At 46.3% G+C, this 12,629-nt stretch overlaps 1 protein-coding gene across 1 annotated transcript; it reads left to right on the plus strand.

Annotated features, from left to right (window-relative positions):
- Window positions 1–7,034: 7,034 nt before the first annotated feature.
- LOC133365269 (7-alpha-hydroxycholest-4-en-3-one 12-alpha-hydroxylase-like) lies at window positions 7,035–9,574 on the plus strand. Its single transcript, XM_061586915.1, has one exon. The coding sequence runs from the start codon at window positions 7,116–7,118 to the stop codon at window positions 8,655–8,657; it is 1,542 nt and encodes a 513-aa protein (XP_061442899.1). The 5' UTR covers window positions 7,035–7,115; the 3' UTR covers window positions 8,658–9,574.
- The last annotated feature ends 3,055 nt before the right edge of the window (window positions 9,575–12,629 follow it).

The following is a 12,629-nucleotide window of genomic DNA, read 5'->3' on the forward strand; positions in this document are numbered from 1 at the left end:
CTGTTCAAAGCAAAACTCCAGTACTAGGCAAGCAGTTTGAAAAAGCAATAAGCACCCCAATAAATCAGGGGCATGAGACATGAATTATGGGACAGGGGCCACGGGGCATGCCATACAAAGCCACCTCGTACATCTAGATTCTTCGGGAAATATTTGGCACTACACATTCTTCCTCCTTGGATGAGGAAACCCCTAATCTCGCCAAGAATTTTTAGTTGGTACCTGGGTTGCCAAGTTGGGCCTTGTGCTGATGGCGCAGAGGAATCACAGGGCCCTCAAGAGGTTTGGGATTCCATTTTCAGTGAGTCAAATGAAGAGACACTGGGTTCTGCTTATTTTATTATTTATTTATTTATTTTTAAAACGTATATACCACCCGACTAGCAATAGCTCTCTGTGCGGTGAACATAAATACAATAAAATACAGGAAAATACAAAAGCATCACAATCTAAAATCAGTTTTCACAATCTAAAAACTGCATAACTAAGATCAAATTACAAACAATACCATCATTAACAAAAAATTAAAATGCCTCGGAGAAGAGAAAGGTTTTAACTTGGCACCGAAAGGATGATAGGGTCGGCGCCAAGCGCACCTCCTCGGGTAGACTATTCCATAGTTCGGGGGCCACCACTGAGAAGGCCCTTGATCTTGTCACCACCCTCCGGGCCTCCCTATGGGTCGGGACCCAGAGGAGGGCCTTCGTAGCAGACTGTAGTGTACGAGCCAGTTCATAACGGGAGAGGCGTTCCGACAGATATCGTGGTCCCGCGCCGTATAAGGCTTTGTAGGTTAATACCAACACTTTGAATCTGGCCCGGAAGTGTATTGGAAGCCAGTGCAAGCGGGCCAGAACAGGTGTTATATGGTCCGATCGCTTCGTTCTTGTTAGCAGTCTGGCCGCCGCATTTTGCACCAGCTGTAGCTTCCGAACCGTCTTCAGTGGTAGCCCTATGTAGAGTGCATTACAGTAATCCAAACGTGAGGTTACCACAGCATGTACTACTGATGTAAGATCCTCCTTAGTCAGGTAGGGACATAGCTGGGCTACCAACCGAAGTTGGTAGAACGCATTCCGTGCCACTGAGGCTACATGAGCCTTAAGTGACAGAGAAGAGTCTAGAACGACTCCCAGACTACGAACCTGTTCCTCCAGGGATATGTATCCACCATCTGACTGGAGAAACCATCCACCAACAGCATCTCAGTCTTATCAGGATTGAGTCTCAGTTTGTTAGTTCTCATCCAGTCCATTGTCGCGTCCAGGCAACGGTTCAGCACATTGACCGCCTCACCTGAAGAGGATGAAAAGGAGAAGTAGAGCTGTGTGTCATCAGCGTACTGGTGACAATGCACTCCAAAACTCCTGATGACCACACCCAACGGCTTCATATAGATGTTAAAAAGCATGGGAGACAAAACCAAACCCTGCGGGACCCCACATTGGAGTGCCCATGGTGTCGAGCAATGTTCCCCAAGCACTATCTTCTGGAGATGGCCCGCCAAGTAGGAGCGGAACCACTGCCACGCAGTGCCTCCAACTCCCAACTCCGCAAGCCTCTCCAGAAGGATACCATGGTCGATGGTATCAAAAGCCGCTGAGAGATCAAGGAGAATCAACAGAGTTACACTCCCTCTGTCTCTCTCCCGGCATAGGTCATCAAACAGGGCGACCAAGGCCGTCTCAGTGCCAAAACCAGGCCTGAAACCCGATTGAAATGGATCTAGATAATCGGTTTCATCCAATAGCGCCTGGAGCTGGTCAGCAACCACTCGTTCCAAGATCTTGCCCAGGAATGGAACGTTCGCCACTGGTCTGTAGCTGCTGAAATCCTCTGGGTCCAGGGAAGGCTTTTTCAGGAGTGGTCTCACTGCTGCCTCTTTCAGACAACCAGGGACCACTCCCTCTCGCAAGGAGGCATTTATCACTTCCTTGGCCCAGCCAACTGTTCCCTCCTTGCTAGTTTTTATTAGCCAAGAGGGCAAGGATCTAGTACCGAAGTGGTTGCACGTACCTGTCCAAGCACCTTGTCCACATCCTCGAACTGAACCGACTGAAACTCATCCAACAAAACATGATAAGACTGTTCTCCAGACACCTCACTAGGGTTAACTGCTATAAAATGAGAGTCTAGGTCCCGACGGATGCGTAAGATCTTATGCTGGAAGTGCTCAGCAAACTCATTGCAGCGGGCCACCGATGTATCTACAGTGTCCTGCAGGCCTAGATGGAGTAGCCCTCGGATGACTCTAAAAAGCTCCGCTGGGCGGGAGAGAGATGCCTTAATAGTGGCGGCGAAGTGTTGTTTTTTCGCCGCCCTCACCGCTCCTATATACCACTTGGTGGAAGCACAGACCAGCATATAATTGCATTCGTCGGGAGTTCGTCTCCATCTCCGCTCAAGCCGCCTCCTATCTTGCTTCATCGTTCTCAACTCTGGAGTATACCAAGGAGCTGAATGAGCTCTGCAAAGGAGAGGGCGCGCAGGAGCGATCGTGTCGACAGCCCGGGCCATCTCTGCATTCCACAGATTAGCCAGGGCCTTGACAGGAGCGCCAGTCCTATCAGCCGGAAAATCCCCCAGAGCCCTTTGAAAACCTTCAGGATTCATTAGTCTCCAGGGGCGGACCAATTTAATAGGTCCCCCACCCTTGCGGAGGGAAAAGGTCACTGAAAGTCTAAACTTCAGCAAGCAGTGATCTGTCCATGACAAAGGGAGAGATGTAAAACTCCCCACATCCAGATCACTATCCCCATGTCCAGTAACAAAAATAAGGTTGAGTGTATGCCCCGATATATGTGTTGGGCCATTAACATATTGAGTCAGCACCATGGTTGTCATGGAGTCCATGAAGTCCTGAGCCACCCCAGACAAAGTAGCCTCGGCATGAATGTTGACATCCCCCAGTACTAATAGTCTGGGGGATCTCAACAATACCTCCGAGACCACTTCCGTCAACTCAGTTAGGGAAGCCATTGGGCAGCAAGGTGGGCGGTACACCAAAAGGATTCCCAGTCTGTCCCTCTGGCCCAACACAAGGTGCAAACACTCCAGACCAGTAGTTGTATGGACATGGTGCTTGGTGAGTGAGATGGAACTCTTATAGACCACAGCAACACCACCTCCTCAACCCTCAGATCTACCATGATGCTGAACCGAATACCCCGGTGGGCAGATCTGGGAGAGACTAACTCCTCCCTGTTCGCCCACCCAGGTCTCGGTTATGCATGCCAGATCGGCTGCCTCGTCCATAATCAAATCATGGACGAGGGGGATTTTATTCTGTACCGATCTGGCATTAAAAAGCAGCAACTGGAGATCCGAGGGCAGGCTGAAAGGACAACCAACAACCCTGCGGGTATGAGAAGGACCGGAACAAGGCACAGCCACAACATGTCTGGGCCGCGTTCCCCTTACCTGGCACATCCTTCTCATAACACCATACCTCCCTCTGCCCGTCACTACGGTGATTTGGGCCCCCTCATGTCTCCCCGCTAGGTGGAAAGATCTCTTCCCCAGGCACATTGTAAACTATAAATACAGAACGAAAAATACAAAAGACTCAAATACATAAAATACACACTCACTCACAACGTACATTCATACAGACACCCACACATCCAGTTCAAATCCATACAACATGCATAGAAAGCAGCACAGCAGCAGCAGCAGCAGCCTCTCCTTCCCTTGGCAGTGATGGTCTTTTCCTCCTGCAGGCACTGGGTCTCCCAGGCCATCTCAGCCAGCCGGCTTATGTATCCCTCCTTATGCTTAGAGGGAAGATGAGGATTTTCTGGGAATCCATCTGTCATGGAAGGCCAGAGAATGGATCTTGGGCCGTTATCAGGTGGATGTGCTCCCTCCTATGCCCCGTGATAAAGGATGCAGAGCTTGGAAAAGTTACTTTTTTGAACTACAGCTCCCATCAGCCCCAGCCAGCATGGCCACTGGATTGGGCTGATGGGAGTTGTAGTTCAAAAGAGTAACTTTTCCAAGCTCTGGCTGTTAGGGGCAGAGCTTGGAAAAGTTACTTTTTTAAACTACAACTCCCATCAGCCCCAGCCAGCATGGCTACTGGATTGGGCTGATGGGAGTTGTAGTTCAAAAAAGTAACTGTTCGTATTTTTTTGGGGGGGTAATCGGCATTTGGAATATGGGCATCATAGTTTTCATGGGGATAGTCCAGTCAGCCTACCTGGCGTATGGTTGGTATCTGGCCATCCACCAGGGGGTGGTGCTTTGGCTCGGGGCCCTAGCAGTTGATGCTGCAGCAGCAATTGCCTGTGATGAAGCCATCCACCACAGGGCATTCCACAATTACAAGACCTACTGGGACCTTAATTGCTGGAATTACAAACTGGGTCATCTGTCATGCTGTAAGTTTGGATATGACTGTGACACTAGCTTCAGCCCGCAACCAAGATTATCTTGCCCACAGGGCACTGGAGGGCAGAGTTCTTTTTGGGGCAGATATTCTTTGACCCCTGTCGGAAGGCACAGCTGGGGTCCCAATCCCGGGGAGCTGGATCCCGGAGAGTTGGGAGAAGAGTATTCGGATGGATGGCAGAGGGAAGGGGGAGGAACTTCCCCCCTTTGGAGCGAAGACGAAACAGAGGAACTGCCAGTGATAAGGTCGCTTAGCAACGGGGAGCCTGAGCCCTCCCTGGACATTCTCACACCTCCCCCTCTTTCAGGCTCAGAGCAAGAGGGGGAAGAGGGAGGGCTGCTCACAGCCGAAAAGCGGGGAGGCAGTTTACCATCAGCCCCTCCCCTATCCCCCATCCTGGAATCGGAAACTTCAGAAGAGGAGGGGGTGATGCTTCCCCCCTCACCGCGCACATGCAGACAGCTGAAAAGACAGGAGAGAAGGGGGGGAAGGCGGGCAGTACCTGAGGGGCAGTTAAGGAGGAGCGAAAGATTGTGTGCCCGTTTGGCCCCTTCTTAAAGAACAGGCGGGAAGAAGTCCCTTGCTCTGTCAACTTTCTCCCAATGCCGCAGGACCTGTATCCCTGTATCGATTCATGAGAAAACGCAGTCTTTGTTTGGACATTACCCTAATAAAACACAAATTAACTACAATCGTTGGTCTGGTTCCTGAGTCACATCCTGGGCCTGACAACCCCCAACCCTGGGAGAGAAAGTGCAGCCTTCCTCCCCCCCCCCCAGCTGGCTACAAAGCAATTCTCCTGGGCAGGGGAGTGGAATCTTGGCCACATCTTGATAGATACCCCAATCCAAAAGTGGCACTTCTAGTGTAGAAGAGTTTCACACAAGGCTTTAGGATACCTGCTGAAGGGAAGCAGCATGCCTCAGTGTCCCCAAACCAGAAGTCCATCCTGGAAATGCCCAAGACAGCCACAGCAAAAACAGCCGACAAACGCAAAGCAGGCAGGGTGGCAAGACCCTTCTTGCGTGCACCCATCCCCGTGTTTTAGGACTCCCCCTCAGCTCAGTGTCCAAGAAAGCACCTGGCAAATTTACATTCATCCACAATTTGTCCTACCCTAGGGGTGCTTCAGTCAATGATCGGTTTGGCCCGTTCTGAATCCTTCTGTGTTCAGCTAGTCAGGGCCTGTGGTCTGCGCACCCTCGTGGCAAAGAAGCAGTCAGCATTTTGCTTTTTATGTGTCCACCTTCAGGACTTCAACCTGTTCAGCTTTACAGTGCATGGTATGTGGACAAGGCAATGCTGATGGAATGTTCCATCACATGCACTGCCTGTGAGGTATTCAGCAAATTCCTGGAATGGATAGTATGCGATACCTATTCCACACTCCACACATTACTGAGACAAATGTTGGGAATTTTTGTAGCATTCCGGCTTTGACCAGCGAGCTGGAGGTTCCACTAGACCACAAGATCACCTACCCATAAGGTCAGACCTACAGTCCCAGCCCATTGCATCAGGCAGTATAGCCTTTGGTGTTCACTTTGAATGTTGGTGGTGTGCCCCAAAATGGCTAGCTGGATGGGCTACCTTGGGCATTAAGAAAGATCTGACCCTCCTGGTGATTTCCCCCATTCTGGTTGCTGTTCACCTGTGCTGGGAGGAATTCTGGAATAAAACGGTAGGATTTTGGTGCAATAACCAGGCTGTAGTGAGAGTCATCCATAGGAACCTTCCCCCTCGGAATGGGTGATATGTCTGATACAGACCTTTGTCTTGGAATGCCTGAAGCAAACACCTTTTTCAGCAACAACATAGCTGACGCCCTTTCTTGCTTTCAGAAGGAGAGGTGTCAGACCTCAGCACTGGGGCAGTGCACAAGCCAGAACCGTTCCCACAAGCACTGTGGTGTTAGGAGTGAAGCACCAACACATGTAATAAGTAACCTGAGCCCGTTGGGGGCTATACACGGAAAGGCAACCTCCTCTTCCCTCTGCTGATTCCTTCTTTAAAGTAACTTTATTGATTGTTCTCTCAGGGCTTTGTTCCCCCCACCCTCCTTCTGTTCTCTGTTCTCAGTGAGATAGAGAGAGCTCCCTGAGGGGCAAGCCTTATGGCTGCATCCGCATCTATGACTTAATTCCCTACAGTAATAAGCCTTAAGTTTCTTTATTGTTTCAACTACCAGCCTTAACAGACTAGTTATTTCAGAACCTCACTGCAGTGCATTACAAATGCCAGTATTAAGCCATAACACAGCAAGTACTGATCTCAATCTAACTATTATTAACCTCATTGTCAAAAGAGGTATTTTGCTGGTCCAGTTTTCTGATCCACATTCAGGCCTGCCATACTTGGGCCAGAATCTATGAGCACACATTGTATCGCAACAATGATTTGCACTTAAAATGTCTCAGGACTTTTCAATTTTATTTATTTATTTATTATCTGATTGATATCCCGCCCTTCCTTCCAGTAGGAGCTCAGGGTGGCAATTTTCAAATCCCACCCCGCTTAAAAAATAAAAACGTTGCCATCAGGCACACCACAACATGAGTAGTTGGATGTCATCCATGACTGAAGGAATAAAAAGCACACAACTGCCTTTGGCAGTCCGGAAATGGTGTTAGACAGCCGCACCCTCATCTGCACCCTGATTACATGCTTTATAAGTAGACCTGTGGATCTGTTTAACTTTTGTAGTGTTTTCTTCAGGACACCAGTCATGAATTTCTGGGAGACTGTGCTTTGTGCTTTCTTAGCAACCCTCCTAGCGACCATACTTGGAGGGCTCTATACAATAGGAGCATTTCGCAAGAGGAAACCCAAGGAACCTCCACTGGACAAAGGCTTCATTCCATGGCTGGGACATGGGATTGCTTTTAAGAAGAACCCTGTCGAATTTTTGCAAGCAATGCGGAAGAAGCATGGGGATATTTTCACATTTTTGGTTGGTGGCAACTACATGCATTTTGTGGCAGATCCTGACTCGTATGAACAAATACTTAAAGAATCAGAAGACAAACTGGATTTTAAGAAGTTTGCATCAATGATAGTTTTTAATGCATTTGCTTTTCAGACCACTGAATCTCATCATCATATTGTGAAAAGAATTAGCTATGAATATCTTAGAGGGAAGAATCTGACTGCCCTGAACCAGGTGATGATGGAGAAACTGAAGATGGTGATGCTCCACAGCCAGGGTTCAGGAGAGGAGAAGAGACACTGGCAGCAGGACGGAGTCCTCCACTTTAGCTACAAAACCATCTTCCAAGCTGCCTTTATGGCTTTGTTTGGAACTGAGCCAGGCACAGATGCCAAGAGCAAAGATAATGCTACTGAGAATACCCCAACACCATATGAAGAGCTTTTGGGGGATTTTCAGAAATTTGATGATTTATTTCCCCAAATGGCTCTCGGCATCCTTGATCCTGAGGGCAAGAAGGAGACAGAAAGGTTGAAGAATTTATTCTGGGACACACTCTCAGTAGATAAGTTGTATCAGAAGGATAATATCAGTAAATGGGTAGTTGAGCAAGATCAGCAGATGTCTGATATTGGGATGACGGAAAAGATGCGGAGTCAATTCCTGTTTCTTCTTCTTTGGGCATCTCAAGCAAACACTGGTCCAGCTACTTTCTGGATTCTTGTGTATCTCCTGAAATATCCAGAAGCAATGGAGGCAGTGAGGGAAGAAGTGAACAGAGTACTAAGAGAGACCGGTCAGGAAGTGAAGCCAGGCAGCCCCTTCATCGACGTGTCTCTGGAAACGATAAAGACTCCTCTTCTGGACAGTGCAATAGAGGAAACTCTGCGCTTGAAATCCAGTCCTTTTCTGTTCCGAAGTGTGAAGCAGGATACAGATCTGACAATGGCTGATGGGACAGAATACATTCTTCGGAAAGGAGACCATCTACTTCTTTTCCCTTTTATTGGACTGCAAACGGATCCAGAAATCCACCCTGACCCTCACACATTCAAATGCGACAGGTTCTTGAACCCAGATGGCACGAAAAAAGAGTTCTACAAGAATGCGAAAAAGCTCAAATATTACAGTATGCCTTTTGGGGGAGGACCGTCTTTGTGCCCTGGGCGATTCTTTGCTGTTAGTGAAATGAAGATGTTTGTGATCCTGATGCTCACCTACTTTGACATGGAACTGGTGAATGCAGAAGAGGAAATCCCACCAGTAGATGTAACCCGCTATGGGTTTGGAACTATACATCCTTCTCATGACATCAAGTTCAGGTATCGGCAGCGGTTTTAAAGGGAAAGTTAAACTTGATTTGCATAGTTATGACTGTCGTTTATTCTGTTAAATCCTGGGTGAAATAATCTATAAAATAACAGTGGCTATTCCAATATGCCTCTGGTAAGGGTGGAGGTATAAAAAAATGCCAAGGTCCACAACAGTGGCCACATCTTACAGTTGGCATAGGTCCATGGGTGCCAACAGGGTTTTCTGGGGATTGGGCCCACTGCTGCCCTCACAATAGAAAACAAGAATTGCATAAGATTTGCATACACTTAATTTCATATGCAAATTTATACCTATTTTGGGTGGTGGGCCCAAAAATAAACTAGAGGTCACTCACAAGTAATAAGATGTCTGGCAGACCGAATATCAGCAGGTGAAGCTTTCCACATTATTTTCGTTCCATACTGGAACTGTTTAATATCTGCCTGCCATGTAGCTGTTTAAGGCATGAGAGCCCTGCTCTCCCCCAGTGCCGACCCTCATCCATGCCAAGAACTCGTTTCATGAGTTGTGAAGGGTTTATGCTGATGTAGATCTTTCACATCAGCTGATCTTGGACTGGCAATAGTACAAAGTAAGTCTAGGTGTGATATTTCAGATGGAAGGGTCCAAAGTGATTTAAGATTCACAGCAATTCTGTGAAGAGGCTCATGTTTGGATAAATTCATGATTTAAATAGTTAAAAAGCATACAGTGCATTTGAATATTGTGGTTATTTATTAATACCTCATAATAATTACATGTTTTTTAAAAAAAACAAAAGGGATTTGAAATCCCCACTCAGCCATGAATCTCTCTGGGTGACCTTGGGCCAGTCACTGTGTTTTAGGCTAACCTACCTCACAGGGGTGCTGTGAGGATAAAATGTAAAGAGGGAGGATGATGTATACCAACTTGAGCTCTTTGAATAAAAATGATAATAAATACCCATTTAAGTGTTTATACCAGCAGCAACAACCCACCCCACATTTCCCCCATTGGGTGGGGAAGCAACGAAACTCCCTTCCCCACATATTGCTGTTACAATCAGCTTTACTAGCCCTCCATCTACTCCACTGCTGCATTGCCATAAGGAAAAAAACATACGAAGACACAGAATAACAACACTCCAGTTGTGAGACTGTGAACATTTCTCTCCCCTCTACCATGCCACTGGTACATCCTGTAGAAAAACCAACAGTAAGAAAACATCCGGGCAACTTGATATATATTATTAACATCTGTAAATGGGTAATTTGTCATATAGCTTGTGCAGACAAAGAAGAGGTGATGAGACACGAGGAACTTAAAAAAAAACAAATGCTTTGATTGCTGCATTCCACCCACACCTAACCTCCCTCGCAAGGCTGTTGTGAAGATATAGAAGGAGATATGAAACGGCTGCAGAGGGGATTTAGCGTTTGTATTATAGGGATCAGATTTTGCTTCCTTTAATCAAAGTGATACCTCTTTGTACCATAAAGGGACATGTTTTTTCTGCTCTGCCCCCCAGATAGTACAGCTCCAAAGCATCAACCAATTTTAATCCGGCCTGATTATCGTAGGTTTACATGCATAGGTCCCACTTGTGTTCAACTGAGCTTGCTTCTAGGTTTGTGTGCACAACAGACGTTCTCATTATCAACCCTTTTCTGTCCTTACAAGAAGACTAAGCTGAAATTCTGTATCCACTTACCTGGGAGTCAGCCGTATTGAACACAAAAATACTTACTTCGGAGTAGACATGTATACAGTAGATTCTTAATGAATACCTGGATGTTAGGTCCTGCACAGCAGGAGATATGCCCAAGCCTCTGCAAAGTTTTCACACGTGTAGTAGAATCTGGAGGAAAAAAGTTCTACGGAATACCTGATTTCAAATGGAAATTCCAAGGAATAGCAAAGAAGCCAGAAAGAAAAGTGCAGAGTAAGAAGGAAAAAAGCTCCAAACAGCTCACTCATCAATCACAGCTCTGATTTCACTCCTTGCCTAAAAGCTCTAAAAGGCAGGATCAGGCAGGTCAGCTTATCTCGCAGAAAGTTGCATAGAAAGTTAGTGGTTGTCTGCACTCTTGTAAAGTTCTTTACAGATGTCCAATTGCTTTTTTTAAAAAAGGAAAGGAAAGCAAAGTAAGAGTCTGGGCACCCTGCTGGCTGTGGGCCCAGTGTATTTGTAGTCTGTCTCAGCAGACAGGCATAGGTCAAAAGGCTAACTGCCACATTCAATTTCCGTAGGTAACATCACACTGGTGCGTTAACTCCAGCCATATTCTGGCTACAGCCAGGGCTTGTTCTAGATTGCGAGTGGCCCCCTGGTGGGCCCTTTCCCAGTTTGTGGAGCCCTGGAAGACTTACCTGGTGATGGTGGGCAGTGCCAGGACACTGGGATCCAAGTTATAGTAATTACTTCTAAATTTGCATCGAAACATATAAATTATGACGTGCAAATTTTTGTAAATTGGTCACTTTTGCGCCCTTTTTGGTGATGCAAATCACATAGCAACACTCCTAACCGTCTGGTGGCACTGCCTGCAACTACTGCTGCCAGTACTACTTATTTTCATTTTCATATTTTCAAAAGATTCTTTTGCTGTCTTTTGAGTGCATTCTTTTATACTCTATATCCTGTATTTATATTTTACACAAACAGAGGATTTACTATTATTTATTAGTAGACCAGAAACATCTATACCAGTGCTAATAAAGATAATTAAGAGTTTGGGTAGTATTTCAGGGCATACAGTTAACTGGTTAAAATATGAATTAATGCCAGTGGGCAATTGTAGACCACATACTTTGTACACTAATTGATGGTTTTGCTGGTTCCCAAAAGTCGTAACATATCTAAGCATTTTGGTTCTGAGAGATATCTACCAAATGATTGCAATGAATTTGAATAGGTTTATAATGGAGATTATTAGCAAATTGGAAAGATGGGCATCACTCAAATTTAGTATTTGACGTAAGGTTAATACACTAAGATGAGTATTTTGCCATGGATTATATATGCATTTTGCTTTATTTCTTTATGTATTCCTTGAATGTATTTTCAAAAGATTAGTGATATATTTTCGGGCTGTGCACAGGCCCCCCATCTGCACCATGACTCCAATCTTGAGAGGGGACATCAGGCCAACCCGCCCTGGGTCGACCTGGGGATTACCAACTGCTGCACGGCGCCACTTCCAAATGAGTTCGGGGGGCAAGGCTGTTGTTTAATTAGGGTTTGTTTTTGTTTTTTTAAAAAACACAATTAAACCAATAGCAGGGTGGGCAGCGGGGGAAGAAGATTTTGTGTCTCCACACACACACACACACACACTGACAGTGGGGTCAATTTATCCTGTGCGATGCTCAGTTCATGAGCAGATGGAACAATCCTTCACAAAGCTGTTTTGCAAAGGGCTTTCTTGCAGCAAAGCAAAACAGCACCCTCACCCTGGAAGCATCACTGCCCTGCTCATCAGGCAGGAAGGGGGACCCAGCTGACAGCCCTGGATCGCTTTGGGTCATTGAATCCAACCGTGGCTGGATTCATTGGTTGGGTCATTGAATCCAACCCGTAGCAGTCTGTGGCTGTCAGCAACTAACTTGGCCGAAGCCCAAAAATGTCTGAATGGGCCCAATTGGCTTGGGATCTCGGATGAATCTGGAACAAAGCCCTTGCATATTTCAGAAGTTCATTTGGGATAAATATTAGAAGATAGAAAGGCAACCTTATTTTTGTGGAAGAGATGAGTTGATTGTGGGATTTATACATTAGATCAGCTGATAGGTTCAGATGGAGAATTCTTCTTGCTTTCTACATTGTGGGATAAATATCATGTACCACAAATAACAGAGGCGGCTTGTTTTTTTCAATATTTAATAACTTTGAGTTAAGCCACTGAGTAAAGACCTAAAGCTCTGCATAGGATGTGTAGCCTCTTTTTTCACTGGGCTGGCTCACAATGGAGCTGAACTCCGTTTTAAAGGTGAAGCTTTTCTCATCATGATGGAGTT

Source organism: Rhineura floridana, chromosome 10 (genome assembly GCF_030035675.1).
Source record: "Rhineura floridana isolate rRhiFlo1 chromosome 10, rRhiFlo1.hap2, whole genome shotgun sequence".
Classification (NCBI taxonomy): Eukaryota; Metazoa; Chordata; class Lepidosauria; order Squamata; family Rhineuridae; genus Rhineura; species Rhineura floridana.

Excerpts from the sequence above, each read along its gene's own strand:
- LOC133365269 (XM_061586915.1), top strand. The coding sequence starts at position 7,116 with ATGAATTTCTGGGAGACTGTGCTTTGTGCTTTCTTAGCAACCCTCCTA.